The sequence below is a fragment of the Streptopelia decaocto genome, assembly GCF_964273445.1.
Source record: "Streptopelia decaocto genome assembly, chromosome: Z".
Taxonomy (NCBI): Eukaryota; Metazoa; Chordata; class Aves; order Columbiformes; family Columbidae; genus Streptopelia; species Streptopelia decaocto.
This window is the reverse complement of record NC_138657.1, coordinates 60,313,930-60,340,921: the sequence shown is the minus strand read 5'-3', so window position 1 is coordinate 60,340,921 and position 26,992 is coordinate 60,313,930. Positions and strand designations below refer to the sequence as shown.

The window sequence follows — 26,992 nt, the reverse complement described above, 5'->3', positions numbered from 1 at the left end:
CAAAGCTAGAATAGAAAAGCTGAATTAATGACACTTCTCAGTGCAATGCAAGTATCCAGCTTTGATGGTGCTGCAAAAGGGAGCATGAAAGCATCTTTAATAGTAGCAAGCTTGAGCTGAGCAGCTAACAGGATGAGCTTCTAGCAACAGTTCACTACGTCAGCTGCAGAATTTATTTTTCACTGTGGGACAGCATTTGTTGAACAAGCCTGATGCGAGAAGGAAGAAGGTGACAAGACAGCTATCAGACAGCTATAGTAAGAAGCTGGGAGAAACAACTCTTAGCAGGCTCTGAACTCCAGTGCCAACTGGACTACAAGATTGATTTATGGAGGACAGAATCAACAGTCACACCAACATTTGTTTGGTATGAAGAGCTGCTTTTTTTAATGTCATTAGGTAACATTACTTGAGATACTACAGTTTTATATAACAGTGTAACATCCATAAGTTTCTACATTTCCAGTTTGAGACAAGTACTTAAATTCATAGCTTTTTTTGCATTACAGAAAGTGCAAGAGAGGTTTATACACAAGACTAACTGCATGACTGGCTGAATTGGGTACTAAGGCTGTATTCAAGTTGACTTTCTTAGCTCTTCAGTTCAGTAATGGCTTAGGCATTTGATTTAACAATACTATTTCAAGTTTATACTTGGCATTAACAGAAAAACCTCTGACACATCAGCCATCGCCACTGGCCAGGAATGTAGCTGTTACAGTTAGTTATAACCAACTGATCTAGAGATCTGTTAGTAAGGAGGTTCTTTAGAAAAGGCACAGTTTTGAAGAGATGGAGAACAACCTCACATTAATGGCACAGAGGCGATACACCTGTTCACAAGGAATCTAGGCATGTAGTGAAGCCATGAAATTTTTTTTTTTTTTTTTTTGCTTTCTAACATAGTGAAAACATGCCATGCTACACCATGTGACAACTCAAACTGAGCAACATCAAGGATATTCACCAAGATATATGCAAGAAGCCCATCTGCTTGTTCCATTTGTCTGCCAAGCCCGCTTAATAAAAAAGTAATCCTAGTAGATTTCCCTCTCTGAAAAAAGCCATATTAGCACCAAGACAACAGTTAGTGTCCATGACTACCTCAATGTTCTGCAAGAAGTGTTTCAGCTTATCTGACCCTACAGTGTAGACCTCTAGTACTCAGGACCCCAGCAGTTCTGTTTACAGACCCCACAGTTAGTCCCTTTATTAAACATTTATGGCAGAATGCTACTTTTACCATTAGCTAAATAGACAAGTACTGGAATATTTTTTCCCTAGCATATAGTTTACAGCTTTCTGGCTCAGAGACCAAGTCATATCAAGTCACCAATTAGAAGAGTAGCTTCCACTTAACTTTACAACTGGCTGCTGTTATAACAGGCAACTGACCTAGTTGTTTAAAGTGTAGTTTCAGCTACTAATTCTATCCCCTTTTATGAAAGCAACACTTTATCCCCAGGTACATTCAGTTCCTATATTTTAGGACAGTAAGTGCTACAGAAATGAGAAATTGTGGTGACCACATTTACAAGACACATGACTTAGTGTTGCTAAGCTCTTCTGTGAAATATTGCAAATAACTAAAGTAAAGTTAACATCCACCGATTTGAATTTGGGTCTTCAGCATGAGTCCAGCTCTCCATTTGCTTTGCCCTGAATTATCTTCACAGCATGTTCTTTGAGGGTTTGTGTTTCAATCCACCTGGACATACTTTAGATTACAGACATCATGGAACAGCAGCAAGAGTGGCAGACAGCAAAAGTGAAACAAGTAGAAAAATCATGTTGAGAAGAGGTCCAGTTGTCCCATTTGTTCTTTTCTGGTTATGGCTAGTGTGATGAAAAGGACTTAGCATTAGGATATCTATAAATTATATTTTTATTGCTTAAACTAGCTTAGAGCCATTGAAAATAAAACTAAAGTAATAAATAGTAACCCTTGTCTTCCGTTAAAAGCGAGACAGTATTTCAGGACAAGATTTAGAGGTATGGCAGAGGAACAGATTTGCTAGTTTGACAGTACATGTTCTTTAGTCAATTATATGAGAGTTTGAGTTACATTAGTTTCTAGTAACAAAAGCTCTCATAACAACCCTTATTTTGCTGTTACTTCAATTTACCCAGAGTACAAATCCGCAATTATTTAGGGGATTAAACTTCAGAAAGCTGTATGGGGCACTGTGTGCTAGCACTTTAGGAAAGAGAGATCTGAAGGAATGCAGTCAGGCCCTCTGCATTTTGAAGCATCTATTTACTCATTAATTTTCCTAATGGAAAGGAATTCTATATCTATTATATCATTGAGACTTAAGTCTGTGAAAGAATAAAATATTTATTTCTAAGGTGGTGAAGTTCCCTAGGCTTAGCCAGGACACAGCTATGTACAAGTCTATGTAGAGGTACTCTATAGCAGACATGTTCCTCTAGGGACTGTTTGCCCTATCTCACAGGAGCAGAATTAAGCTAGCGCATTTTTTAGCCCACCCCTTATCAAAGCTTTTCTGAATCAATTTCAGAGAACAAAGTAGGTTGTCTTATTAGTGGAAAACTTACCTGATCTATGCAAATGGGTTGCCAAAAGGATCACCAAAAGGACCAGAAGGTGGTTTCTGAAATTTGTTCTAAGGAGAGAGATCATAGGCTGTTAATGGATTTCCAGGTTTCACCAGGTTTACTCTGCATGACTGAATCCGCTAGCTCCTGTTACAAACACTTCCTGAAAAGAACACTGCAGAGACTCTGCTAAATACACATCAACTGTACTGCTTCAACAAGAGAAAAGACCTCTAAAGCAGTATTAGCAGTTACCCCACTCTGAGGCAAAGTGTCTTTCAGAAAAATCATGTGTGCTTCCTGAACACTCATTTGGAGCTGAGCCAGTGTAGTCCCGATGAGGTCTGTTTTAGCTAAGTGCTAGATGTCTTAAGTCATCATTCTGGGATTGATCCAGTGTTTCCACCAAGGGCTTCAAGTGCTGTGTCCCAAATAGAGTGATGTGGTTAAGCCACTTCCTCCCCCAGGGGGTCCTGAACATGGGAGCCTCCCATTTGTTCAGCAAGAGAGCTGCACAGTCCACAACATCCAGTCTGCTCCACAGACAGGTAAGTATAATTGAGGTGCAAGACTTCTGCAGCTACACTATTTGACAGTCTTTTGTAGAAGTACCCACTACTGAAGAACCTTCTGCTAAGGGGACTTCTGCAGCCTGCGGAACTGGTTATGGACCCAAGCCAAACAAAATGATACTTTGTCAGCTTTCTTGCAACAAATAATTTCTGTTAGACTAAATATTGGCCTCAGACATGCAAGAAGTTTTGTTCTGCAGCCTCTAAAGCCAGGATAAAGGCAGTGCTCAAACACAGGCAATCCTGTTGTCAAGGAGAAAGAAAGGTTGGTGGGTTTTGTTTGTTTGTTTTGCTTTTTTACTACTTACAGATGAGGCACTGAAGGGGTCTGTTTTAGCTTGACTTTCAAATAGGCCATCAGCCGGCAGTACACTTTGTCGGGGAACAGGCTTTGGTGGTTCTAAGGGAAAGAGACATACTGCTGTATTCACATAACAGCATCAACAAGGACCCAGCTCTGCCTGTATAGCAACAACAAAACTCATCTAATTAGATGCACAAAAATGTCCCACATGGAAATCACTCTGAGTGACCTCACAATTTTATCTCCTGCTTGTCCCTCACAACACTTAAAATACATGGGACTTCTAACATTCTAGAGTTTACCTCATTCTAGTTTAGTTTGGGCACTAGATGTCAGTGTTTGGCCACTGACACTGACAAATTCTGTAACGTATTTAGGGGAGATAGACCTTTAACCCTCTGTTTCAGTAACCATTAAATAATTATTTTCATTGTATCAGAAAATACAAGTGATCAGCCATCCCAATCCCTGAGCAGCTATCCAAGCAGAAGAGCAAAAAATATTTTACCAGTCATTTTGGTAGAAAGATTGCTAGTTTCCCTGTCGCCATAATCAGTACTATCTTGAGGAATTCCTACGTTACTACTAAGATAATTACTGAAAGCTCCAGAAGCACCTGAAAGGCTTTGCTGCTCTCCTCTTCTTGCTGGTACTGCAGGCGGCTTTGTCAGCTGGAAGTCTTTGAACATTTCCTTGACATCTTTCATCTCTTTATCACCAAGAGGGTCAAGAGCAATAAAAGCATCACTCTCTTTCTTGGATAGCTCCTTCTGAGGTGCAGTTCTCGGTGGTGGCTGAGGTGGGCTAGTTGTTGTTGACAAGGAGGGAAGTACAGATGGTGTCTGAGCAGGGAGTGTTGAAGGTGGGAACACACTACTCTGGAAGGGATTTACAGCACCGGATGGCTGTGCCCATGAACTAGATGGAACTTGTGCTCCCTGTGCCCAGAGACCAGAGGACTGAGGGGCTGTTGGGCCAAAAGATGTGGTCTGGCTCCAGCTTGGCACTGCTTGGGTACCAAAGGCAAGTGGTTGAGTAAATCCTGTAGGCTGAGCAGGCATCATAGACCCAGGAAAGACAGATGCAGCCTGAGTGAAGGCAGGTGTCTGTGTATTCCACGACGATGAAGTTACTGGCAAGCCACCTAGGGGGAGATTGTTGTTACACAGCACTTCAGTCACCTGAAAACCTCAGGCAGGAGTGTTTAAGTTCCAATGAGGATACCAGCAAAACATTTTTCATGTGCTGTTTGCGAGTGATAGGATGAGAGAAAATGGCCTCAAGTTGCACCAGGGAAGGCTCAAATTGGTTATCAAAAAACATTTCTTCACAGAAAAAGCTGTGAAGCACTAGAACAGGCTGTCCAGGGAAGTGGTAAAGTCACCATTTCTGGAGGTGTTTAAAACACAAATAGATGAGGCTCTTAGGGACATGGTTTAGTGCTAGATTTAGGTTACAGTTGGACTTGGTCTTAAGGGTCTCTTCCAGCCAAATGATCCTATGATTTACATTTAAAAATCAAGTCATTTGGTCAGGAGGTGAGAAAGGGTTTAACTTTTTTTTCTTTTAGTGCTGGGAGAAAAGAATTTAGGTTGATATAACAGGAGAAGGAACATATTTGGCCTTAGCACAGAAGCAAAAGATGCATTTGCCATGTAATTACCCCGTGTAAATTATTATTAATACTCTGCATCAGTGTTACCCTAGCCTCCCAAGTTGTGCTTGGCTCTCTTGGACCATGTGTATCTGAAGTAGCACTCTACTGTCAACGTTTAAGCAAAAAGCCCCATTCCAGTAAAGGATGCAGGGTTTAGGCTTCTGTTCTAATAGTTTAGGGCAGACAGCACATAGATTAAAGACCATGGCATTACACATGAAGGAAAAATATAACCCCATGTTTTGGTGGCAGCAGATAGCTTACACTGGAGCAAAACCTTAATTTTGTGAACTAACCTGGACCAGCCAATGGAGATGTTGTGGTAGAACTTGTTTTGAAGAGGTCCAGTGAACTAGTTAGCACTGGTCCTGTTTGTGCCACTGAGGTCAAACTAAGGTTCTCTGTAATTGGCACAAAGAAGTTTGTGCTAAATAAATCATTTGATGAAGTCTAGAAAGAAAAAAAAAAAAAAAAAGCTTTGTGAGAGGGCATGTCAGAACACATGCTAGCATGATTGAGATTCCCTAGTCCAGAGCTACAAGCTTTTCAGTTAGACCACAGCAAGGAGCTTTGATGTATCCTTTAGAGACCAAACACAAGAGTTTCAGCTTCACCATATTGTTCATGCCTGCTGACATGCATGGCATTAAGTAAGTATAATATATAGTAGTCACAAGCCAACAGCAAAAGAGTGAGACTTAAAGTGACTCAATTATTTACTCTCACAATGAGCTTCTCCCTGTCCCCTACCCATGTAAACATTGCTGCTCAGTCTGCAGTGACACCTGCAGTTGTGGCAAGGTCAGAAACAGAGTTTTGCATCATTTGAGTGCAAGACAAATGCAGGTGACCTAGAGCCAACCTGTGTTTAATCAGGAAAGTCACTGAGATTGCTCTCAGTAGGCAGGTACTGAGGCACTACATAGGTTTCTGTAAGCTAGTATTAGTACCTCATTGTTAGGAAACCACAGGCTGATGAGCATACAGCTATCATAACAGGTTCTGGCATTATAAAAAGTGTTAATATACATAGTAGCATACTTACCAGACCTTTACAGAAGTATGGCAGCATTAAGGAAGAAAGTATATAATTTAGTGACCATAGCTACTATGAAGCACTCAAAATATTAGAATGTACTGTGGCTGCAGAGAGATTAGCGTAAGCAAGACAGGTAGAAGCAGATGTGTTATGAAGCTGTTCAGTCAGTCACACAGCATGAGGAAAGAAAAGCTTCCTTCACCCAGATTCTTTAACTAGAAGCACACATATCACCATTAATTACTTGAACATTGTTCACCTTGACAGACCTCCTTCCTCTTCCTGGCTTGGTACTTTGTGGTGGTGGGCTAATTGTTATAGACTCATGTGACATGAGCTGGATATTGCTTTCAGAATCCAGCTTTACTCCATTCTGCAGAGATACTCCTTTGGATGGACCTTCCATGAACAGGTTTGATGTGGCTTTAAGAAAGCCATTCTGTTCTCTCTCTGGTACCCCATTTGGAGTGGTTGTTGCAGGCGACTTACTCTCAGGTGGCCATTGGCTTGATAGTGCTTCTCGTTTGCCAGTTCTGTTAGAAATCTGGTCAAACTGTTTGCCAAAGTAGTCAATATCACCATTTGAAGCACCATTACCAGCCGATGTCAAGGTAGTAAGACTTTCCTTCTTCTGATCAGCAGATTTTAGAGAATCAAATGTAGGTGGTGCAGATTGGTCTGGTTGTGTGAAAGGATCATCACTGAAAGGATCTGGATTAGGTGTGGGAAAGAAGCTGAGATTGGTAGAGAAAGAAGTCTCAGGCAAGAAGGGTGGCTGTGGCTTTGGTTGTGGAAGAGAGGTTGTGATGCCATTCAAGAAGAGATCCTCTTTTGTAAAAGTCTGTTTGGTCTCAATTTCAGAATTTAGATCCACTAACAGAATCTCTTTAGCTTCCTATTTGTTCAGAAAGAAAAAGAGTTAGTTTTATGCAGGAATTGCTGCATAGTACAAAAGCTCAAGTAAAACAGCTGCAAAAGGAGAAATCCTAGTATCTAATACATTATACTAGTAAGTACCAAATGTCACAGTGAAGCTGCACTAAATCTTAATCTTACAAGCCATAAGGGCAAGCACTGCCGGCTGTGGTCAAATCATGGCAAATCACACAATGTTAAAAGCACCTATTTTAAGATCCCATAGTTAAATACCAGATGCTTGTTATGCAGCCTAGAGACTATAGGGTCATTGAGCTCTAACTACACCTAAACATTCACTTGGGTCAAGAACCCTTATTTGACTTCTAGTTCTCAGTTTTGACAAGTTGTGAAATCACACTGCCTTAGTGTGACTTCAAATTGTAATCTCAGATTAAGATTAGAGATCTGTTTGCTGGTCAACAATGTTAATATGCCATCTCTCCACTAAGCAGGTAGTAGAAGAGTCAGATTTTGTCTCTTGCTGGATTGATAGCCCCAACTGTATCATGCTGATGGTGACCTACACTTGCCAGAATAAACCAGTAGGACTTTTGGGGTCATACTGAGCTATGACAAGGTTTATGCATGCTTGTGTGGAGATAGACCATATCTTGAGCTAGAGCTACTCATCCAGAATAGCCAGGAGTCCACTCAGAGACTTAAGGATTCATTTGTCCATTAAATGAGCTTCAACTTTAAACAACTTTAGCATAGTTTCTCTAACAGTTCTCATAGCAGCAGAAACAGGTACTTCTAGTACACATTCCCAAGACATCTCACTAGCAAGGTGCGCCCACGTGAATCTCATAGAGTTCAACAAAGACAAGTGCAAGGTCTTGCAGCTGGGTCACAGTGAGTTTAGAGGAATGCCACAGAAAGGATCACAGGGCTGGAGCACCTTCCCTATGAGGCCAGGCTGGGACAGTTGTGGTTTAGCATAAAGAGAAGGCTCTCAGGAGACCTTATAGCAGCCTTCCTGTACCTAAAGAGGGCCTACAGGAAAGAAGGGGAGGGACTGTATCAGGAAGTGTAGTGTAGTGATAGGACAAAGGACAAATTTTAAACTGAAAAAGGGTAGATTTAGATTGGATATTAGGAAAAAATTATTTACTGTGAGGGTGGTAAGACACTGGAAGAAGTTACCCAGAGAAGTTGCAGCTGCCTCCTCCCTGGAACTGTTCAAGACCAGGCTGGGTGGGCTTTGACCAACCTGGTCTAGTAGGTGTTCCTGTCCATGGCAGGGGTGTTGTAACTAAATGAACTTTGAGGTCTCTTCCAACCCAAACCCGTTGTATGATTCTATGACTAACAATGCAGGATTATCTGTCATGCAATCTCAAGTGAACTCTGCTGGATAAGAATGACATTAACTACTCCAGTTAGGACGTAGATACTATTATAATCCTAAGACACTAGTACATTGTAACTAGACAGATGTCTCAGTGAAACCATAAACCAGGACTAATATAGTTAAAACACATATTATTATTATTATTATTAGGACTAAGTTTGGTCTCAAAGCAGGAACCAAGATAACTAAGCTAGATTCTACTTACTGTAGGACTGCTCATATCAGGAGGTGTTGACATATCCCCAAACAAGTCTATCTGGTCAACTCCCTTGAAGCCAGAAATATGGAAAGAATTGGTATCTGTTAGAGTTCTTGTGAGACTAAGAATTAAACATTATACAGACCTACTGTAAACACATCTCTGAATCCTACATTTCCCACCCAATATAGAGACAGCCAGTTATGAAGTCCTTAATAGCAACAGCATAAAATTCTAAAATTTAACCTACCAGTTTCATTTTGTCAGCTTGATCAGCAGGTAGTGCTTCACTACCGTTCTGTAATAGATACATAAGTGTCAGCAAAAACTGAAATATTAAAACTTGCCTTAAGCAAGGGACTTGCAGGCTTCATAAGAGCAAGTGATAGAAAGAGGAAGCGTGAGGAAAATCTCTACTTAGTATTGGTTCTATAGGCCACTTTTACTCTCACTTCCATGTAAATGAGTATCTGACACTGCCTCCATGATGCTGACAGTGTAGAGAAAGTCAAAGCTAGTTGTGTTGCACCAGCATACCTAACCAAGTGAGGCCAAGTTGGAGTGACTTACCTCAACCTTAGTTGCTTCTTCACTCTAAAGAAAAAAAGAAGGCTTTTAGTACATAGACATCATGTAGAATATCCAGAGCCTCTCAGCTGGGAGAGCTTACCAGATCTCAGAGAAGATCAAACCGCTGGTACAACTACCAGCCAATAGCTTCAAGTGATCCTGGATTTAGACAGACCTGAGTGTCTTACAAGAGCCCAAAAGCCAAGTCAAAGCTGAAGTAAGCTTTATTTTTATGCTGACTAATGCATTTTCTATAATTTTACTCACCTTTTTCTTGTCATCTTCTTCCTTCTTCTTCATATTATATATTAATTGGAAGAGGTCCTTCAGATCAACAACTAGAGGCTCAGCCTGAAAAAGAACATAGATTTTAGGCCATGTACTACTTCACAGCTTGCTTCAGTAGAAGTCCAGGAAGCAGCCAGCCAGACTTTTAGTAAATGGTGCAACAGTAGGTTGAGAAAACAGGAAAAGAAAGAGTTTAAAGGACTGCCTAGTCTCCACATAGGAGAGCTTATGCAGAATCCATGAGTAAATGGGGAGCAACTAGCTTAGAACTGTTGCTAACTCCAGAGGGAAAGCAGCTGTATTTGTGCTAAGTCTGCTAAGTTTTTGCTAATAAGCTTGTAGCACAAGATTTCATAGGTGCATGGCAGGTCCTAATCACATTTCCTCAAAAGCGCAAAGTTTATTCTAGCTCTCTGATAGTCTCCTAAGATGGAAACATTTTGTATCTGTTTTTACCAACTCCAGTGCTGAACCTGGAAAAAACTTCTATAGTTACATTTATTTTAAACAGGATGTAAATAGTTAATCACCAAGGCAAGCATAAAGTAAGGTTATCATCACCTCAGATATGTAAGCAGATACCAGCTTTAAGTAGTATCTGCATCAGGATGAAAATCTGGCATGACTTAAAAAGGCATTGCATTCCCTGCACCCCCATTAACAAGAATGTTCTGAGTCATTACTGAGGTGGTGGCAGGTTCTTCAGCCACATAGATTTGAAACTTTGGCTTGAGGAACATAGCAGCTGTGTCAGAGGCACATAGTAGCTTTTTAAGTGTCTACAATAGAACAAGTCTGTCTCCCTGTTTAGCCACTACCTTTGGCTTGAGCAGAAAACATGTTGAACAGAAGTCACCGTTTATATCTGAACATCAGCCTCTCCTAATCAAAGGTTTTAGAAACACATCTGCAGGAAAGGCCATTTCAAGAGTTGTCAGAACAACTGCAGCAGCCTAGAGCTGCAGAAGTCCTTATTTCTCAGCTAGATAAGTTTGTGTTAAAAACAACTAGCAGCAAGTCAAGAGCTAGCTACAGCTTGGCTAAGCTTATAGGCACCTCATGGTGAAAAGCTCTGAAATAACAGACTCCACTCCAGAACACACACAGGTGGCTTTTGTACTTAATCTACAATTCCAGAAAAGCCAATATAGCACAGGACTCTGATAACTAATAAAACAGGTTTAGGAGAGGGTGTTTCAACTGCCTAACATGTACTAACATTCTCGGACAGGGATTCCCTGCATCCCACCTGTAGTGGGCACGAAGCTGCCAGCAGGTTCTATAGGAGGGCAGGAACAGATGTGTATGAAGAAGTTACTAGCTTTGAAGTCTTGGCTTATCAAGTCATTATGGAGACTATTACAAAGACATTTATAATGACAAGCTAGTAAATGATACATATCTAAATTAAGTTCAGCACACTTAGGAAGTTCCATAATACTCAGCAGTAATTCCAAGTAGCTTGTTTCCAATGCAGCTTATATACAGATTCTCTTCAGAGAGACAAACTCTGCATACTGGATTTCTGCAAGGGGAAAACCCATCACAGAAGGATTAGAATTCCTCCCAGAAGTAAGTCTAGGAGGACCAGACCACCTTTCACTGGCCCCAGAAACACTATTTCAATTGAGTAAGTCTGTTTTCACTGCTGCACAAGACAAAGCATCATGAGAACTGGGCTAGTGGAATTCTAATATCATTCCTGTTACTTCTGAGAGAAGCCCTGGTCATTTGACTGGAGAATTAGCATTCTCACTGACAGTAACAGGCCTCTGTACAGGAAAGCCTGTGATAATTATTCCATTTGTCTCAGTAGTGACTTCCATAGTACACAAGCATGTTAAGCAAGGTTAATAACAGTAAGTAATGATACTCAAATGTTTTTATTCTGGACTACAGAGAAGGTGAACAAGATAAAAGCCATTTGTGATGCAGTCAACTTCTACTGCCCTCCTCTAGGAGAAGAGCCTGTCCATCTGTGCTCGTATTCCCTCATACCTCAGAGGTACCAACATAACACCTTATCATATGTTAAGTGTTTACACAATAGCATTACTCATAACAAGTGGAAAAAGGTGTCTGTTCCATACCTGTTGTGCTGTTTTTATGGCAAAAAATTGATGCTGGCCTTCTCCTCCACAAATATAGCCAAATGCACGATTGTCTGTTACATCCCGAGCAATAAAGGAGATTTTGTTTACTGGATGCTCATGCTCTATGACCTAGAGTTGGGAAAAAAATAACTACAGGTTTAAATTGCTGGAGACTTAATAGCTGCTGTTCTTTGTAGTTACAGTGTTTGAAACTGTGAAAATAGCTTAAGTTCAAGACTCAGACTTATCAGACTTTGACTTATTGCAATAAGATATATCTGTATTTCTTGCAGGGGGCTTCAGTAGTACAATCCATTTCACAAGGCAATTTTTGTATGTGGAAAGGAGACACAATGCAGTTAAGGTATCTAGTTCAGATTGGTCTAACTTTCAAGTGCCTCACTTGCTTTGAGAATCATATTGATAATGTCATATCTTACCCCAGTTTTCTCATCTATTATCTTGATACCAGAGAGGGAGATGTTCACCCAGATCTTCTGTTTGTGTTGACCCTGGGCACGGGCTGCCACTGCCATTCCCTGAATAAGATGTATGTCAAAGTATTGATGAGACAGCTGTTAGATTGAACTTTAACTTTTTTACTTACATTCCTCATGAACCCATGGCTGTGACTCTACCAATACTAATCTAGTTATTCCTGTGTATGTGTACAGTTAGAGCAGCATTCCTCTTGCAACATAAGCCTGACTAGGTCTGAACTAGATTGCTTTTCCTCTGTAAGTGTTTTCAAGCTTTAAAACTTCTTTTCTGAGTTCACAAAACTGCTGCAGTAGCAGGATCTTTATGAGCTTTCCTGGCCTGATTGAAGCTATGTGAGCATTCTGCACTCCAGAAGTAATCACCTTTCTTGATATAGGGTCTCATTTATTCTTTGGCTTATCTAGATCTCTTGGTGTTACTATTGTCACAGGATGCAAATGTGTGCTTTGAGCGCAGTGCTACATTGCGCAGAGTTCCATCCTTCCCATCCAAAACAAAGCTCACTTATTTGTGATCAAATTGATACTATTAGCATCCATACTGGATGCCTACAGGAGACCCAAAGGAGCCTTCCCAAGCTATTAGAGAAACACCATACTTTGAAGAAGGGGTTACAGCTTTAGAGGCAACATCCATGTAGGATGGTGCTATTATTACTATACTACCAGTAAGCTGTATTTGAAATTGTACCAAAATGATCATTTGATCAACTTCTGAATAGCCCTCAGTAAGCAGTTCCTTACACGTCAGCTCAAGAGCTTACCTTCAGCTTCATCATGGAATCTTGACTCATTTTGTCTCCTCTTGCCTCTGGGACATCATCGATGCCAATCAGCTTAGCTTTGTATCTTACACCATCACCTTTGAATCTGGCCAAGAGAGATTCATCTGTCTTTTCTGGCCCTGGAAACAGAGAAGAGGTTTTTATTTTCTTTTAAGAGAGAAATATCTACATTGTGGCTATGACATCTTTTAAAAAATATAAGTACATACTAAAAATGTCCCTTGAGTACAGCTAACAACTCCTACTCCTTCCAGTACTGTGTGCACTGCAAGACAGTTACTCCTTTAAGGTTACACTGCTCTTGCAGAATCTAGCTTCATTTCAAAAATTGGAGCCCAGTGCTTAATATTTGGGGACTTCAGAACAATTATTTGTCACACAAACTGAAATGTGTATAGGCAACAGCTAAGTAGATAGAAATGCTAAGGAAAAACATCAAGCAGAAACAGTACTTTCCACGGCCATATTGAAATGCTTACTGAGCATCCTGATGTCAGCCTCTAGTTCTGGTGTACTCAGATCTCTGCTTGGTGTGCAAGAATCTCCTAGTTCTTTTGCCAGAACTTTCTACCAGCACCATCATTTCTACGGCAAGTCCTGGTAACCCCATCCTTATAATCACTTGAGATATTAGCTATATTTGCTGTTTCTGCTATTCGGACTAATTCTCGGAACTTAGTTTTCTTCTCTGCATGCTCAACATATTTCAAGTGTGTATTTCTGTATGAGGTCATTACATTACATGACCTAATCTATATATACAATAAAAATCTATCATCTGACACACAATAATTCTTACAAAATGAGGTTTGTGGCCTCTCTGGAACAGAATCTGTATCTGTGTCCAGCTTGTCACTCCCTTTCTGGAGGTAGAGGAGGAAATGGGTGGACCATCCTGGGTCTGGTCATCTCCTTAGGAAGCTTTCATTTCTGTGAGCTTTTGGTGACTTGACGGGCTCAGCAAAAAGACAAGTGTAACTGAGAACTTTTGAACTTAAAGCTAAAAAAGCCCTTTCAAGCTAAAAGCCTAACTTCTGCTTAGATTTGTTTTACCAGCCTATTTACTCACTCTTCCAGTCAGCTTGAAACCTCAGAGTTATTTCAACTATGCTGTGAAAGCAATTTTAGCTTTAGGCAAGTGCAAAATATTAAGTATACTGTCTAGAGGAGTTGTTCAAGAAGCAAGCATTTCTTACCTTTCTTTTTTTCCTTCTTTGAAGGTTGTGCTTTTGGTGGAGCTTGTTGCTCTGGCTGGCTGTTGATGGTAGTAGTTTCAGCTTCAGTAGACATGATGAGACGGTGGTCAGCTATGCTTGCTGTAGTTTTTAAAAATCAAAATAATAATCAGTAGGCAGACATAATATTTTACCTTGAAGAAGAAATATTCTTATTAGACCTGTTAGTTCATTTCTGTTCTGCTGAATACTGAAGCCCACTATTGCCTGAAAGTTTAGTAGTTATCATATAGGACATCTGACTCACTGTCCGTTCATCTTAGGCTACAGAGAGCACAAAGTTATGGCTACGAAGTGATGAACCCTCAGCTCAGTAATACCTAATCAGTAGATCACGCTGATCTACATGCACAGACTGTACTTGCATCACGCTGTTTTACTCTATCAACCTTTAGCTTTTTACCCTTTGAAGCTATTTATAGAACCTCAGATATTTTGCTCTATTCTCCTTCAGCACTGCCAGCTCTATCTCTGTAGTAGGATCCTAGCAAACTAATACCCATGAAGATGACACCAGATCACCCAAAAGAAGCCAAAAGATCTTATTCATGTTTCTACAGTTAGTGGAAGTCTGAGGTTATACCACCCAGCAGGTAAAAGCAAATAAATTCCTTAGGCTGCAGACAGGCTGTTACAGGAAAAACAAACACACACACACAACACATATATATAAAACCCAAAACACAAACAAAGCCCAAACCTCAGAAGTAATAACAGAGTAAGCTTATATTTCTCAAAAAACCTGCAAGTTAACAGAAACTATGGACTAGTGCAACTTAACTCCTAACTCTATGCCATGAGACTCTTTTGCCTCTGAGGTGCAAAATATGTTAAAAAAAAAAAACCTAATCTGCAGCCACCATATTTTGTTCCTACATAGATGAAGCATTGATTCACACTTTTCATACAGAGTGATTCCTGTTGTCTTTATGGAGATCTGAATATGACCTATACCAAGCCAGAAAGAACTAGACAGTCACATCTGCTGCAAAAACTGTTCTATGAATCTCCTATTTAGGGTATTGCAGCGGCTTCAGTTAGTCCCTTGAACTTTACAGTGACAAGTGAAGACAAGAGATTGTTTAGATAATTAAATAGCTGTGCTACAATCTACTAGTAATTTCCCCTATGTCCAGGTGAACAGCCACAGACCAAGCCATCCCTTTTATCCAACACACCATTTGAGACATTCTATATACCCAGATACAAGAGCTGAAGCATTGCATATCCTCTAGCATTAGAAGCTTATGATTCTCAATAGTCTATTCCTCAATTGCCTTAGATACTGTTAGTGCTTTATCTATTACTTGGAAGTTATTTTCAGGGTTTTGTTCTCACTCCTGCCTTCCCCTCTTCCCTAAATTCATTACTAAGTCAATAGTTACAGACTGACTCATCCAGCTTGCTACTAACAGAGGAATGGATGCCAATGCTTAACTGATTCTTAACCTAGGAAGAAAATAAATTCCTACGTCTGAGAGAATTTCACCCTGAAGGCCCACGTTTCCATTTAGCCAGGAGCAAGGCCTCTAGGGAACTAGCTGTTAATACAAAAATTTAGTTGAATACCAGATGGTTTGTGAATTACATTTAGCATTGCTCAAGTAAATCTGAGATAAAGTGCTCATATAGGAAAGATCTCTGGCAGCTATATCTGTTCTTCTTTATAAACAACTTATCAGGCCACAGCAAGGGAACATTTGATGGAGGGAACAAAGGTGTTGCTGTGAAAATTTCAAGTGGTCCTGAGCAGAAGTAAATGTTAGAGGAAGACTTGATATAACAAACCATTGTTATTTAGGAAATGTTATCAGTGGAAGAGTGGCTTGTGTGTTCATTCTGACAAAGGATCAAGGGGGAAACTGTTACAGCCAACAGGGATTTTGCAGGATACTTGCACCAGTGCTAAAACAAAGTGTGTCCATTGAAAAAAAAAATCATACATGAAATCGGTAAAATGAAGCCAACTAAATTCTTTAAAACTAGACTAGCTTGCCTGATGGTATAGTTTTGGGTGGAGATAGCCTTTAGACTTCAGCATAATGAGCCTCTCCCTAGGTTTATCAAGCCCTTCAGAAACAGAGGGGAAAGAAAAATGGAGTTAAGTTTGAACCATCAGTTAACCACCCACCCCTATCTGGAAGGTTGGTGTTAGAGAACAGAACAAAAAGGCCTGGAGAAGAACAGAGCTAAGATATGTTATCCAGGAGCTGAGTCATAGCTCTAGGACACTGCCCAGCTCCATGCTGGAAAGAAGAAACGGCAACCTGAAGGAGCTGAGTCCTGCCTTTCAGTGATCCTGCTTCTCCAGTTTACTTGGTAGAGCTACAGCCAGCTCTGGTGATATACAACCACACTAAGTATCTCACCCTGAAGTAAAGTTAAGAGGCAATAACAAGAAAATTGCACAAAAAAGACCTCACTTTGGCAACTCACAAAATGTTAGAAATCCATATGGGCAGCTGACAACTTTAAACTCTAGTCATCCCTCCATTATTGCCATCTGTTTCCATCCTATGGAAGCCAGTCTCAAGTAAATTCTATGCTTTAGACCCAAGTCAAAACTGTGCACACTCAGGCTTGCTTTATCTTGATGGCAAGTGCTGATGTGCTCTACATACAAGTAACTAAAATGAAGTTAAAAGTATTCTGTTTGTAGTTCTTGCTTTTGCTTGGATGCTTCCTTTTACACTGCTCAGTCCCTTAGTATTTCCTTACTCAACTGCAGAAGTAAGGCAACAAAAGACTAGAAAAAAGACTATTCTATTGCACTTGAATTCTGAGTTCATATGAAATGAGTCAGCCAGCAGTACAGCAGGGTTAGAGATGCATGTGCATCAAGGGAATGCATTCAAGGACAGTCATGCCTTCGGTTACATTGGTATAGTGAAGAACAAATCATACCCAGAGCAACGTTGTCAGCAGATTGTTAAGTGATTCCTTTTGAATCTTCTCCATGTAGGTAAAGATCATTGCTGTCACGACAGCTTAATTATTCACTAAAAAATTGTATGGCCTATTCTAACTACTATGCTAAATGTACTATTTCAAAAGCCTTAGACTGCAAGTTCTTGCCTATATCAGTAGATACACACCACATTTTGCTCACCTACTTTTCAATTTACTCCAGAAAGGGCATGTTAAGAGACCACTGATAGTATCTTCCTTCTTTCCTACAGGGACTCTCCTGTGAAGAGCAAACACTGATCACTCCTTAGCAAACAGCCATTTCAGGTCCTCACCACATAGGCTTTAAAGTATGAGCTGTTACCTACTGTTTCAAGTCAGGCAACTCTCCATTCAACATTGTGCCTCATTTCCACACATCTACCCTGGGACTTCAGGCATACTGTGCTCTTGATGTCTCCTCTGAACTCTCTATGAGGAGAGTTAATGGTAGTGACAAGCCCTCCTTGAAGGACCTGTTTCTTAGCGAGGCTTGAAGCACATAACAGTTTTGTTGAACACATTTAGTTTCCCGTAAAAGATGTTTTCACAGTTATATCTTATTTGAACAATGGGTGGCAACATGGTAGCTACCTTTAATTATTATATTTTTGTCCTGTGCACAGGGGATTGAGAATCTTCATTATGGCTGTAGCCTGTCATGGGATTTAAAGACCAGACAATAATTGAGAATCTCCATTATGGCTGTAGCATGTCATGGGATATAAAGACTGGACAATAGGCTTTTTCCCCTCAGACAAAGAAAATTGCCTTAGTGTTGATGAAGGTTTGTCTGAGAAGAAGCTAGGGACACTGAAAGTCAGAGGCAAGGCAGGTAAGCTGAATAGCTACTCAGTAGTCTAATACTTCATCTTTTTCACAGCCTGTGCTCCTTCTTTGTCCCTTGATACTGCAAGTACATGATTCAGCTTAAAGAGTTATTGCATGTAAATATTAACCTCAAATTAGAATCTGGGAGGCCAGGAGAGGACAAGAGAAGCTTTTACTGCCAAGGGCAATATAGCCTGTTAGGACAAAATAGTGACCGGAAGCACAGCAATAGTGCAAGTGCTGAACATGCTTCCAAAGCAGGTTGTTCCATCCCCCACTTATGGAAGGGTAAGTCAGGTTCTTCTGGTTAGAAGGTTGTATCAGGACCTGCACAAAGTATTCTTAGAAATATCTTGAGTCATCAAGTTCTTCACAGAAGAGCCGTTTTCAGAAGGCTGGTAAACAAGCTGTCTACTTGAGGGAATTCAAGACTTCAGTTTTGCAGTCCAAGGAAGTAGACTAAAGGCTAAACAGCAGTACATAAAAATCACTGGTGAGAGTCAAAGCTATAAAGCCAGACACATTCCCTAATAATGGACTATCCTGACTAGCAGCATTCTAAACACATTTGAAGTAGAATAGTGCAGTTGTGTGAGCTGCTGTATGATTGATTTGCCTTTGCATCTAACAAATCCTTATGTGCATAACTATTAGATTTTCTGCCTTGTTCCTGCTGCAATGGTAGTGCCCCAAGTAGCCTTGAGAAGCACTAGGCATGTATTAATAAATTAGAAACATGAATGTGCTATTCAGTCTTTTGCCTTCCAAATAGGGAAGGCAAAGGAATAGCTTGCCTTCAAGCTCAGGAGTCAAATAAAATATCATCTTAAGTGTTTTGTTTCATTACTAGAACACCTGTTGCTCTAGCATCTGACAGTGTCTAAGAGTTCAAGCTGAACATACCTTCTGTAACATGACAAGATTATTATGATTTAGATGGAAAATTACAGCTGCTTGTTCTGATGCAAGCACTGCCATTTATTTTTTTCCTCTATTAAAACAATTGAATTTGTCTGTTAGGACCTAATGTAGCCAGTGACTAACATACATGAAAGATACCAGCCTTTTGCACGTAGATTAAACTTGATACATATTGTTCATACACATAACTTGTACCTGCTTGTAGACAAGCAGTGGCAGAGAGTTCACAGGCAGCTTGTGAACTGTTCCCCTCCAGTTTATGCCATGTCTGGAATACAAGTCCAGCATAACTTGCCAGGAAGATGACTGAATAGGGGCTCTTATACCACTAAATCTAACCCAAGTCCTTGTGGTTAGTCTTGTAAGAGAGAACTGAAAAGGATGAAAAGCCTGTATGACTGTCCTGTTTGGGCCACAGGTACATGATTTGTGGTTAAGAAATCATTTGCTTGGTATCATGGCCTTAGTTAACCCAGGCACTTGGCCTGTTGGCCAGGATATTTTCAGATTAACAGGATTTTACTTTGGGGAACTTCTTTTACACAATTAGCTTTAAGTTCTGTTTGATGTTCTGTCCTCTCACCTAAGAGATGGTTCAATATTTTGCTGAGGAATTAAGGCAGCCTTATGCTAAGGGCTCTGCCAACCTCTGCCAACAGGAACACCCTTTTGGAATAAGCTACAGCTCTACTTACATATTGCAGGATACAGCACAGAGTCCAGCTCTCTTGATCATACACAACCAGTAATGAGAAACAGGAAAGGATGACATTAATCTGCTCAGTGGGATAGAAGTGTGGTAATGGACACTTCAGGGAGTACCTCCTTCATGCTGCTCCCTTCCCTCAGTAGCAACTGCAAAGTAGATAAAAATCTTAGCACTCTAATTAGTCATGTCAGCTACAGATGTTGGCATGTATCACTGCTAGTACAGGATCATGTCTATGAATCTACCCAGATGTCTTACCTTTTTGATTTGCCAACTGCTAGTTTATAAGTTGAACAGAACAGTCCATTCTCATCATAACAGTGCAGAAGTCTCCTCCAAGTTCTTTGATTTATAGTAAGAACATAGAATTTCAAACTAAGTTCCCAAAAGCATTTTCTGCACACTTGAATCACTGCCAAGTGATCACTAAGTTAGCAGCTGGAACTGAGCAAGTCAGTCAGTTCAAGTGGTGCAACTGGACCAGTACTTTTTGCCATGCTTTTGAGCACATGATTTCTGAGGAAGTAATCAGTTACTTCTCAACTCAGCAACCAAAGTAGCTCTATTTTTGATTTTTCATCCACTTGTCATTAGAATAAATACAGCTGTTGCAGGAATATTAGAACAGAGGGCTTAGGAAAAGTCATGACCAGTTTAAACAATCTGTACCTGACTAGCAACTTGGAACGACATAAGCTAGCAACTACTGCCCTCTACTTACTTTAAAGGGCAAAATTCAAATGCTTTTCATGGGCTAGTGTTATCTGGTTCCCTGAAGACTTCATCTCAAGTTGAAGGGAACTAGCTCTGTCATAGTCTGTTTGATACAGCTATTCTTCAGCCAGGAACTTCAGTGTCCAAACACCTGACTAGTCCATCTCAAATTATTGTTTCAGGAATAATGCAGCATCTTGCAAGAAGTCTTGGCAATAACCTTTCTGACCTCTGTTCAGTATTTGGAATTCCAACCTATTAGTTAATTTCTTAGGTTACGAAACCCCACCACTCTTAGTACCAGCAATACCAGCATCTGAATTCCAGATTCTTCTTTTAGGTAAAGACTGATAGATACTCCACTATGTTTTTTCTTGACAGAGAGCTGCTGGTAACACAGGCTTATTGTTAGATGATATACTCAGGTTATCCACAAGAAGTTTCTTCATGTCTGTTTTCCAACAAAAATAGTATGCTTTGCAGCTTGCTAAGAAGCCATTTCTCTATACTACTCTCTCCAGTTTGCAGTGCTGAAGCCTCATAAATCAGAGGCTCCTGAGCAAGGGGCCAGTTGTCTGTTCTAGCTATTGCTCAGGAAACCATCACCTGCCTACTCACAGGATGAAGAATCTCATGTCATGTGCCTGCAGTCCATACCATTCAGTCTTCTGTCAGTACTACTTGTTGAGACTCACTGGACATACCAAACAACCTGGAAGCAAAACAGTTGTTAATCAAGGCAGCTAGTGTTTACTCAGATGCAAGCCAGTTTGCAGTAGACAACAGCTCAGACACGATTTCCAACTGTACTCTTGACTCTCTTCTGACTAGAAGGACTTTGTGATCTTACTAGTTAGTATAGCAAAAGGCAGTTGCCAATAACCATACTTTTTACCCCCTTCTCAGAGCAGGAATTTGACACATATTGAAGCTGTTATCATAGGTTGTTTCAGCTGCATGCTGTTAACTGTCCAGTGCTGGCAGAGTTATCCCTCTTCACAGTCTGGGTGTGTGCAAGCTGTACTAAGAGAGATTGCATATGTTCTGCATGGCCTATGCCGAACTGTAAGCGTTCTCTACTTAACTATTCATTTCAGCAGTATTTGAAGAACCCTCCACCTAAGTCCCAGCTACTGTGCTTCTCTTTACATAACCTATTGTAGCAGTCATTTTCACAAGAGTCAATCCATACTGTCTCTTGTAGCAGGTGCAAGTTGCATTCACGCTGTGTTATTAGAAGACTGATGACAATTCTGGTTGCACCTTGAAGGCAGGTTCTTCTATAGCAGTTTCAATCCTCGGTTAGGCATTATGAAGCATACTGCTTAACACAAGGGCTACTCTTGCCTTCAAGATTAGTTATTACCAAGGGCCTCAACTCTCCCTTATATGCACAGCAAGAAAGACAATGAATAACTAATCAAGACACAAATCTAAAGAGGTGGTACAGAAAGATCTATGCCTGAGGTAAAAACAATTATTAGGATTTTCAGAGCTCCACTGCAGTTCCTTCAGTAGCTGTCCTACTAAACAGCTAGTCATGTTTCACAAATGACTGTTCTGCCTTAAGTTTCCCTATTGGTAACCATAGTCACACATTTGTTATGTACCATAGATGAAGTTCCTGTTATTGCCACTAATTACAGACTCTAAAGTAAACTTGACCAGGCTCTCTCATTTTCTATCTCTATCTATCATCTCTGATATCATACTATGGGGATGCCCCCATCCATCAGAAACATGCAAGAACAAGTGTCAGCCTTCCATCCTGCTCTAGAGTTTACTTTCCATCAGCCAGGCTAGCAGCTGTTTGCAGATAGATCTGCTATTCAAGCTACTAGAAAACTAGTTCTTACTCATATAGTGGCCTTTATGCCCTCCCTTTAAGAACAAACAACCCTGTTCCAAGAGAGCCCAGAAGATGTCTCTAAGGTACAAAACATGGGTTGCAATATTAACACTATATCCTTCATATTCCCAACTTGTCTTGTTCCTTCCTGGGAAGAAAGTCACATCCATAGATGTTTTAGCTATAGGGCAGATGTATGAGAGTTCTCCTAGGAGGAGACTTGCTGTTGTGTGATACATCAGCATTAAGAGTTGAGTACACTTTGCTGGAGGAGCTAGTTCCTAGTTGACATTGTCATGAAGCCTCCTGACTGTTAAGGCAAAAGTCTATTATCCTGTTTCTCAGACCTGCTTGTTCTGTTCAAAAGATAACCCTCATCAAGTATTTCATCCCTCACCTTATTGCTTAAGGATGTAACTTTAACTGACAGAGGAGCAGGAAATTCAGCTCCAAGGCAAATATAGTCTGTCCTTAACTGGCCCTGTAGCATCTGAGCTTTGAGATTTAAGGTATGTACCAATTATGAAGCTTTAAAAAGGTCCAAACAACACACAGATAGTTGGGAGTAAATGTCTGCAAGGCTGAGACACCTCATACTAAAGCACTCCATAGCACAGGCAAAGCACATGCTTTCAGAAGAGGGGAAACTGAAATGGTCTCTGCCCACGTCAACCAGGGCCAACAAGAGTTAGATTGAAGAAGATGCTTTGTTCAGCACTCAGCTGCCCAGCTTGTATCAACAAGCTAATCCTGTTGAAACTGGTACCTCTTGTTTATTGACTAGACCTGTCACTATGCTTCAGCCAGCTTCTTAGTAACCTTGAGACCCTTGAACCCAGATACAGCCTCAAAATCAGGTTTCTAAAGTCAGTTTGTTTTGTCAGTTGTGGTACTTAGACACCTGATTCTATTTGATCCTTCTAGCACAAGCTCATTAAGACCTCTTAGCATTCCCACTCCCCAGGAGGTAGAGACTTGATTCTACTAATAATCCCTTAGTCTACATGCAAGATCTAGTGGGGTTTTTTTGTTGTTGTTCTGGGGATTTGTTTGTTTGTTTTCCCCAAATCCTTGCAGATTACAAGTTGCCTTCATACTATATCTTCATCATTTATTTTGACAGAATCTAGCCAGCAAGCAGGATTTGCATTATCATTACTGTTTCCAGAACACGTTGGCTTTCTCTGGATGTGGAATTTTTTGCTTCATTGTCCAAGCAAATTCATATTCCTGTAGTGCTCACATATTGCTACCCTTGCTAAATAAAATCCACAAGCTTTGCCAAAACACTGGGTTAACTCAGCAGGTCACAGAAAAGTCCTAGAAGTATAAAGTTCACCTGTAGAGAAAAGCATTAACATAAGAGAAAAATCTGTAGGTTCAGCAACAATATCCAGTGACTACAGCACATTGATTTACTTCGTATCTCAAGCTACAGTTTTTATCCTAAATATCCTGTCCAGACAACAGTCCTTGATTCCCCATTCCTTGACACTAAGTGCACATATTTGCTTTCCCACAGAGCCAAATATGCAAGAGCTTCTTTTGCCACTCTTTGTATACATTATACTCACCTGTTTAGACTGTCTCTGTATCTGCTTGTGACTTAAAGACCTAAAGCAAGAAGTATATCTATAGCAGCTACTGGTCTACAGAACCCGATAATAGGGTTAGGCAGGCACTTTGACCCCTCAATGAAAAGGTGGGTGGTGTACAGCAGATGTATAGAGGTACTTGGAAATGTAGAAGGCACATCTTAGACTGGATAACCATCTCTACCTTGACGAAAGGAAACTGTTACCAGATTTTTGGCCTATCCTTCCAACTGATAGTGATGAGAACAACCTTGGTGCTCAGCCAATAGCTTTGTCTGAAGTAAGAGCACAAGACTTGAGAAGTATCCTAAGTCACAGGACTATCAGAATAGTGCTCATCACTCCCCCAGTCTCCTGTCTACAGTGACAAGTACACAAGACCCTGTTAGATTCCCCTCAATAGAATCACCTCTTCATTTAAGACTCGGAGAACATGGCATCTACTCCACTTTACCCTGAGCCTTCCTATACTTCAGGTCATGAGATATGCTAGTTAAGTGCCTGTTCTGATGGTTCACCTGAAATTCATTTAGCACTCACATCCTCCTTATTATTTCTAACACTTGGTTCTCCTCCTCCAAATGCAAATTCTGGAGAGTTACTATTAATAGAAGTTTCTGCTTTAGACTTTACCACATCCTCAGACCATTCAGAAAATTTCAGAAACCTGATTATGACTGAAGAACCATTGTGTTGGATGCAACGGCAATCGTCTTTTTTTGGACAGAGATTTCAGATAACTCCCTCAAAAAAATCCCCTTCTCAGGGAATCCAAAGAAAAGATTTTCTTTGGATTCCAATTCCCCTCACTGACCTCCTGGAAGGTCCTAATGGAAGCTGATCTGAAGAGCTGCTTGCATTATAACTGCCTAACAGGTCAGACACAAGAACATATTTTCAGTTTATTAGTGCCTGGTGGGTCTTCAGAGCCAGCAAGAATAGATAGCTTCATAATTACCTTTCCTTAATTGAATCTGCATCTCTATTCTGCCTGTCTACACAGGAGTTCCCGTCCCTAAGCATACTCATGCCTATTCCTTAGCATACAAAAGGCCAATCTAAACATACACACTCTCAGATTTGGCCCATTTTGCGCAGCTTTGTTTATAGAAGTTACAGAAAATATCTGAGGCAAAAATATAGCATTTTAAGGCATATTGCCTCCATTAACAGAAGATTAAAACAGTTCCTCACACCTCCAACCCCCTTAAAAACAGTCAAGAATCAAGTTAATCCTACCTTACTAGAGGATTTGTATGCTTCCCTAGTAAAGTTCTCAAGTAACCAGCCTCAGTTTATCTGAGGGGTAGCTCTGCTACAGAGAAGTCCAGCTGCATTTACCTTACTGCTCAGAGCACAGGCACTGCCCCAACATAAGTGTCATCATATGATGATCATTAGACTTTTAAGTCTCATCAGCTGAGAAGTCAGTTTCTCTGACAAGGTAGAAGATTCATTCCAGTTAGTTCTGGACATGTTTGACTACACCCATTTATCATGGACACAAGTACCTGAGACTCGCCAGCAGGCAATGGGGTGACTAGCAAGGATGTTCTATTCAAAAACAACACAAAAACCCACCCATGCTTCACAGCATCCTAACCCTTTCCTCCTCTCTGCTACTACTAGAGATACTCTTTCCTATCAGCCACTTAAGTGAAATGTAGTGTTTATACACTTTTTTTTTCCTTTCCTTAATTTTCTCCTCCCCATACACAAAAATGAAAATGTGCATTTACTTTGCGTCCAAGCTTCCCCAGGGTGCCGGCCCTGCCAGAGCCCGAAGCAGGCGGCTTCCACCCCGCCTCGCCCGGGACACGCTCCCCGCAGCCTGGCTCAGGCAGCCCCGACCTGCCCTCCCGCCTCCGCGGCGCGGCTGAGACCCCCCTGTGGGGCTGGGGCCGCTGCCGGCCAGCGCCGCGGCCCCGCCGGCGGCTTTTGCCCGCGGGAGATGCGAGCAGCCAAGTCAGGCTGAGCCCCGGCCCGGCCGCGGCTGGAGCACCTCCACCCCGCGGCGGCCCATCTTTGTCAGCCCCCACCATAGGCACCCACTGTCACGTTCTCGGGAGAAAAGTTCCCCCACCCCCGCCGCTCCCCTTTGCCTTCCACCCGGTGACAGCCCCTTCTCCCCCCACCGTAGGCTTTGCAAGAGCCGAGCCCCTCTCGCAAAGCTACTTACAGGCTAGATCCGTGCCGCTCTGTGCATGATCCGGTGACTGCAGCCGGTAGCCTGGCTGGGACCGGGGGCCCGGTTTAATATGCAGTTGTACTCTCGCCTTCAGATTAGTTAGCCACTCACAGCGAGAGATATGGTTTTAATCAGATGCTGGCAGCTGAGGACTACCCAGGAATGTGCTATGATGTTTTTGCTGCTTGGTCTTGGCTACTCCCCCTCAACGTGTCGGTGCTCACAAGGTTAACCCCTTGCGAGCCGCAGCTCCGGCCCCTGCTGCGGGGGTGAGGGAGCTGAGACCCAGGCAGACCCCTGCGAGGAGGGGGTCCGAGCACTCCGAAGGACACGCCTGGAGAGGAGTGGGATGGGAGACAGGGGGACTCTGTGGGGACACAGAAACTTGTGGTGTGGCACCCACAGTCTGCGAGGCACAGGTATTTGTGCTTGTTATGCAGTAATAGGCCTGAAATGCTTTTCTAAAAAATGGGTCTGCATAACCGTGGGTGCAGTGATGGTGTTAAAAAATTCAAGTCCAAACCAGTTTTATTTTTCTTCACAAAAAAAACCCCAAACCAACATCCCCTACCCCACCCCCGGTTCCAAATTTGTGGCTAACTGAACCAAAATATTGGGTCAGTGCAATTCAGTTTCTGGGTCACATCCAGACCTGACCTTTATCCTTCCCACTCATCTTTATTCAGACATCTATCATGTTTTGTTTCCTGGTGCAGTACAGCTGTTTTCCAACTTGTATGAAAGAGCCTCTGATTAAAAAAAAAAAAAACCAAAAAAAAAAACAAAAAAAAACCCCCAAAAAACCAAAAATACAAAGCAAAACAATCACATTTTTGTCCTTGTAACATTTTTTTTCTCAAGATTTTAAACTTAGCCCAACATTTTTTTTTCTCAATACAGTTCAAAATGTTTCTGTTCAAAACTATAATATTGCACTCTACAGTAACACCTAATTTAAAAAGACAAAAAAGAGCAACACTTTTCATGCAGTTTTAGTACTTTTGATAGTTTGATAGATATTTCTAAGTGTTCTGGAAGAGGGAAATATTTAATACAAAGTGATTTTACCACTATGGAGTTCAGGGTTCAAAACTCGTGGGTGCATTTGGTCATCATCCACATTCAAATCTACCATATGATTTGATACCTTCCTTGATATGGCGTGGTAC

At 41.1% G+C, this 26,992-nt stretch overlaps 1 protein-coding gene across 4 annotated transcripts; it reads right to left on the bottom strand.

Annotated features, from left to right (window-relative positions):
- Window positions 1-782: 782 nt before the first annotated feature.
- Window positions 783-26,005, bottom strand: DAB2 (DAB adaptor protein 2). Of its 4 annotated transcripts, none has more exons than XM_082075403.1 (15): window positions 25,815-26,005; window positions 14,032-14,151; window positions 12,815-12,954; window positions 11,991-12,089; window positions 11,548-11,679; window positions 9,437-9,520; window positions 9,170-9,193; window positions 8,850-8,897; window positions 8,606-8,668; window positions 6,376-7,026; window positions 5,389-5,542; window positions 4,052-4,579; window positions 3,440-3,531; window positions 2,560-2,627; window positions 783-1,836 (listed from the first exon to the last, which is right to left on the bottom strand). In XM_082075403.1, exons 2-14 carry the CDS (start codon window positions 14,123-14,125, stop codon window positions 2,565-2,567), a joined length of 2,172 nt encoding a protein of 723 aa, XP_081931529.1. In that variant the 5' UTR covers window positions 14,126-14,151; window positions 25,815-26,005; the 3' UTR covers window positions 783-1,836; window positions 2,560-2,564. The 4 variants fall into 4 exon arrangements, with proteins under 4 accessions (XP_081931529.1, XP_081931530.1, XP_081931531.1 ...); XM_082075404.1 differs by having other exon boundaries at window positions 783-1,717; XM_082075405.1 differs by having other exon boundaries at window positions 6,391-7,026; window positions 25,815-26,003.
- Window positions 26,006-26,992: the final 987 nt, after the last annotated feature.

Bases quoted from the DNA above. Each gene is read 5' to 3' on its own strand.
- DAB2 (XM_082075403.1), bottom strand. From the start codon at position 14,125: ATGTCTACTGAAGCTGAAACTACTACCATCAACAGCCAGCCAGAGCAA. The intron at 11,680-11,990 runs GTAAGATATGAC...TCCCAACTCTAG, and splicing joins TAATAGATGAGAAAACTGGG to GTCATAGAGCATGAGCATCC. The intron at 8,898-9,169 runs GTAAGTCACTCC...TATCTATTACAG, and splicing joins AAGAAGCAACTAAGGTTGAG to AACGGTAGTGAAGCACTACC.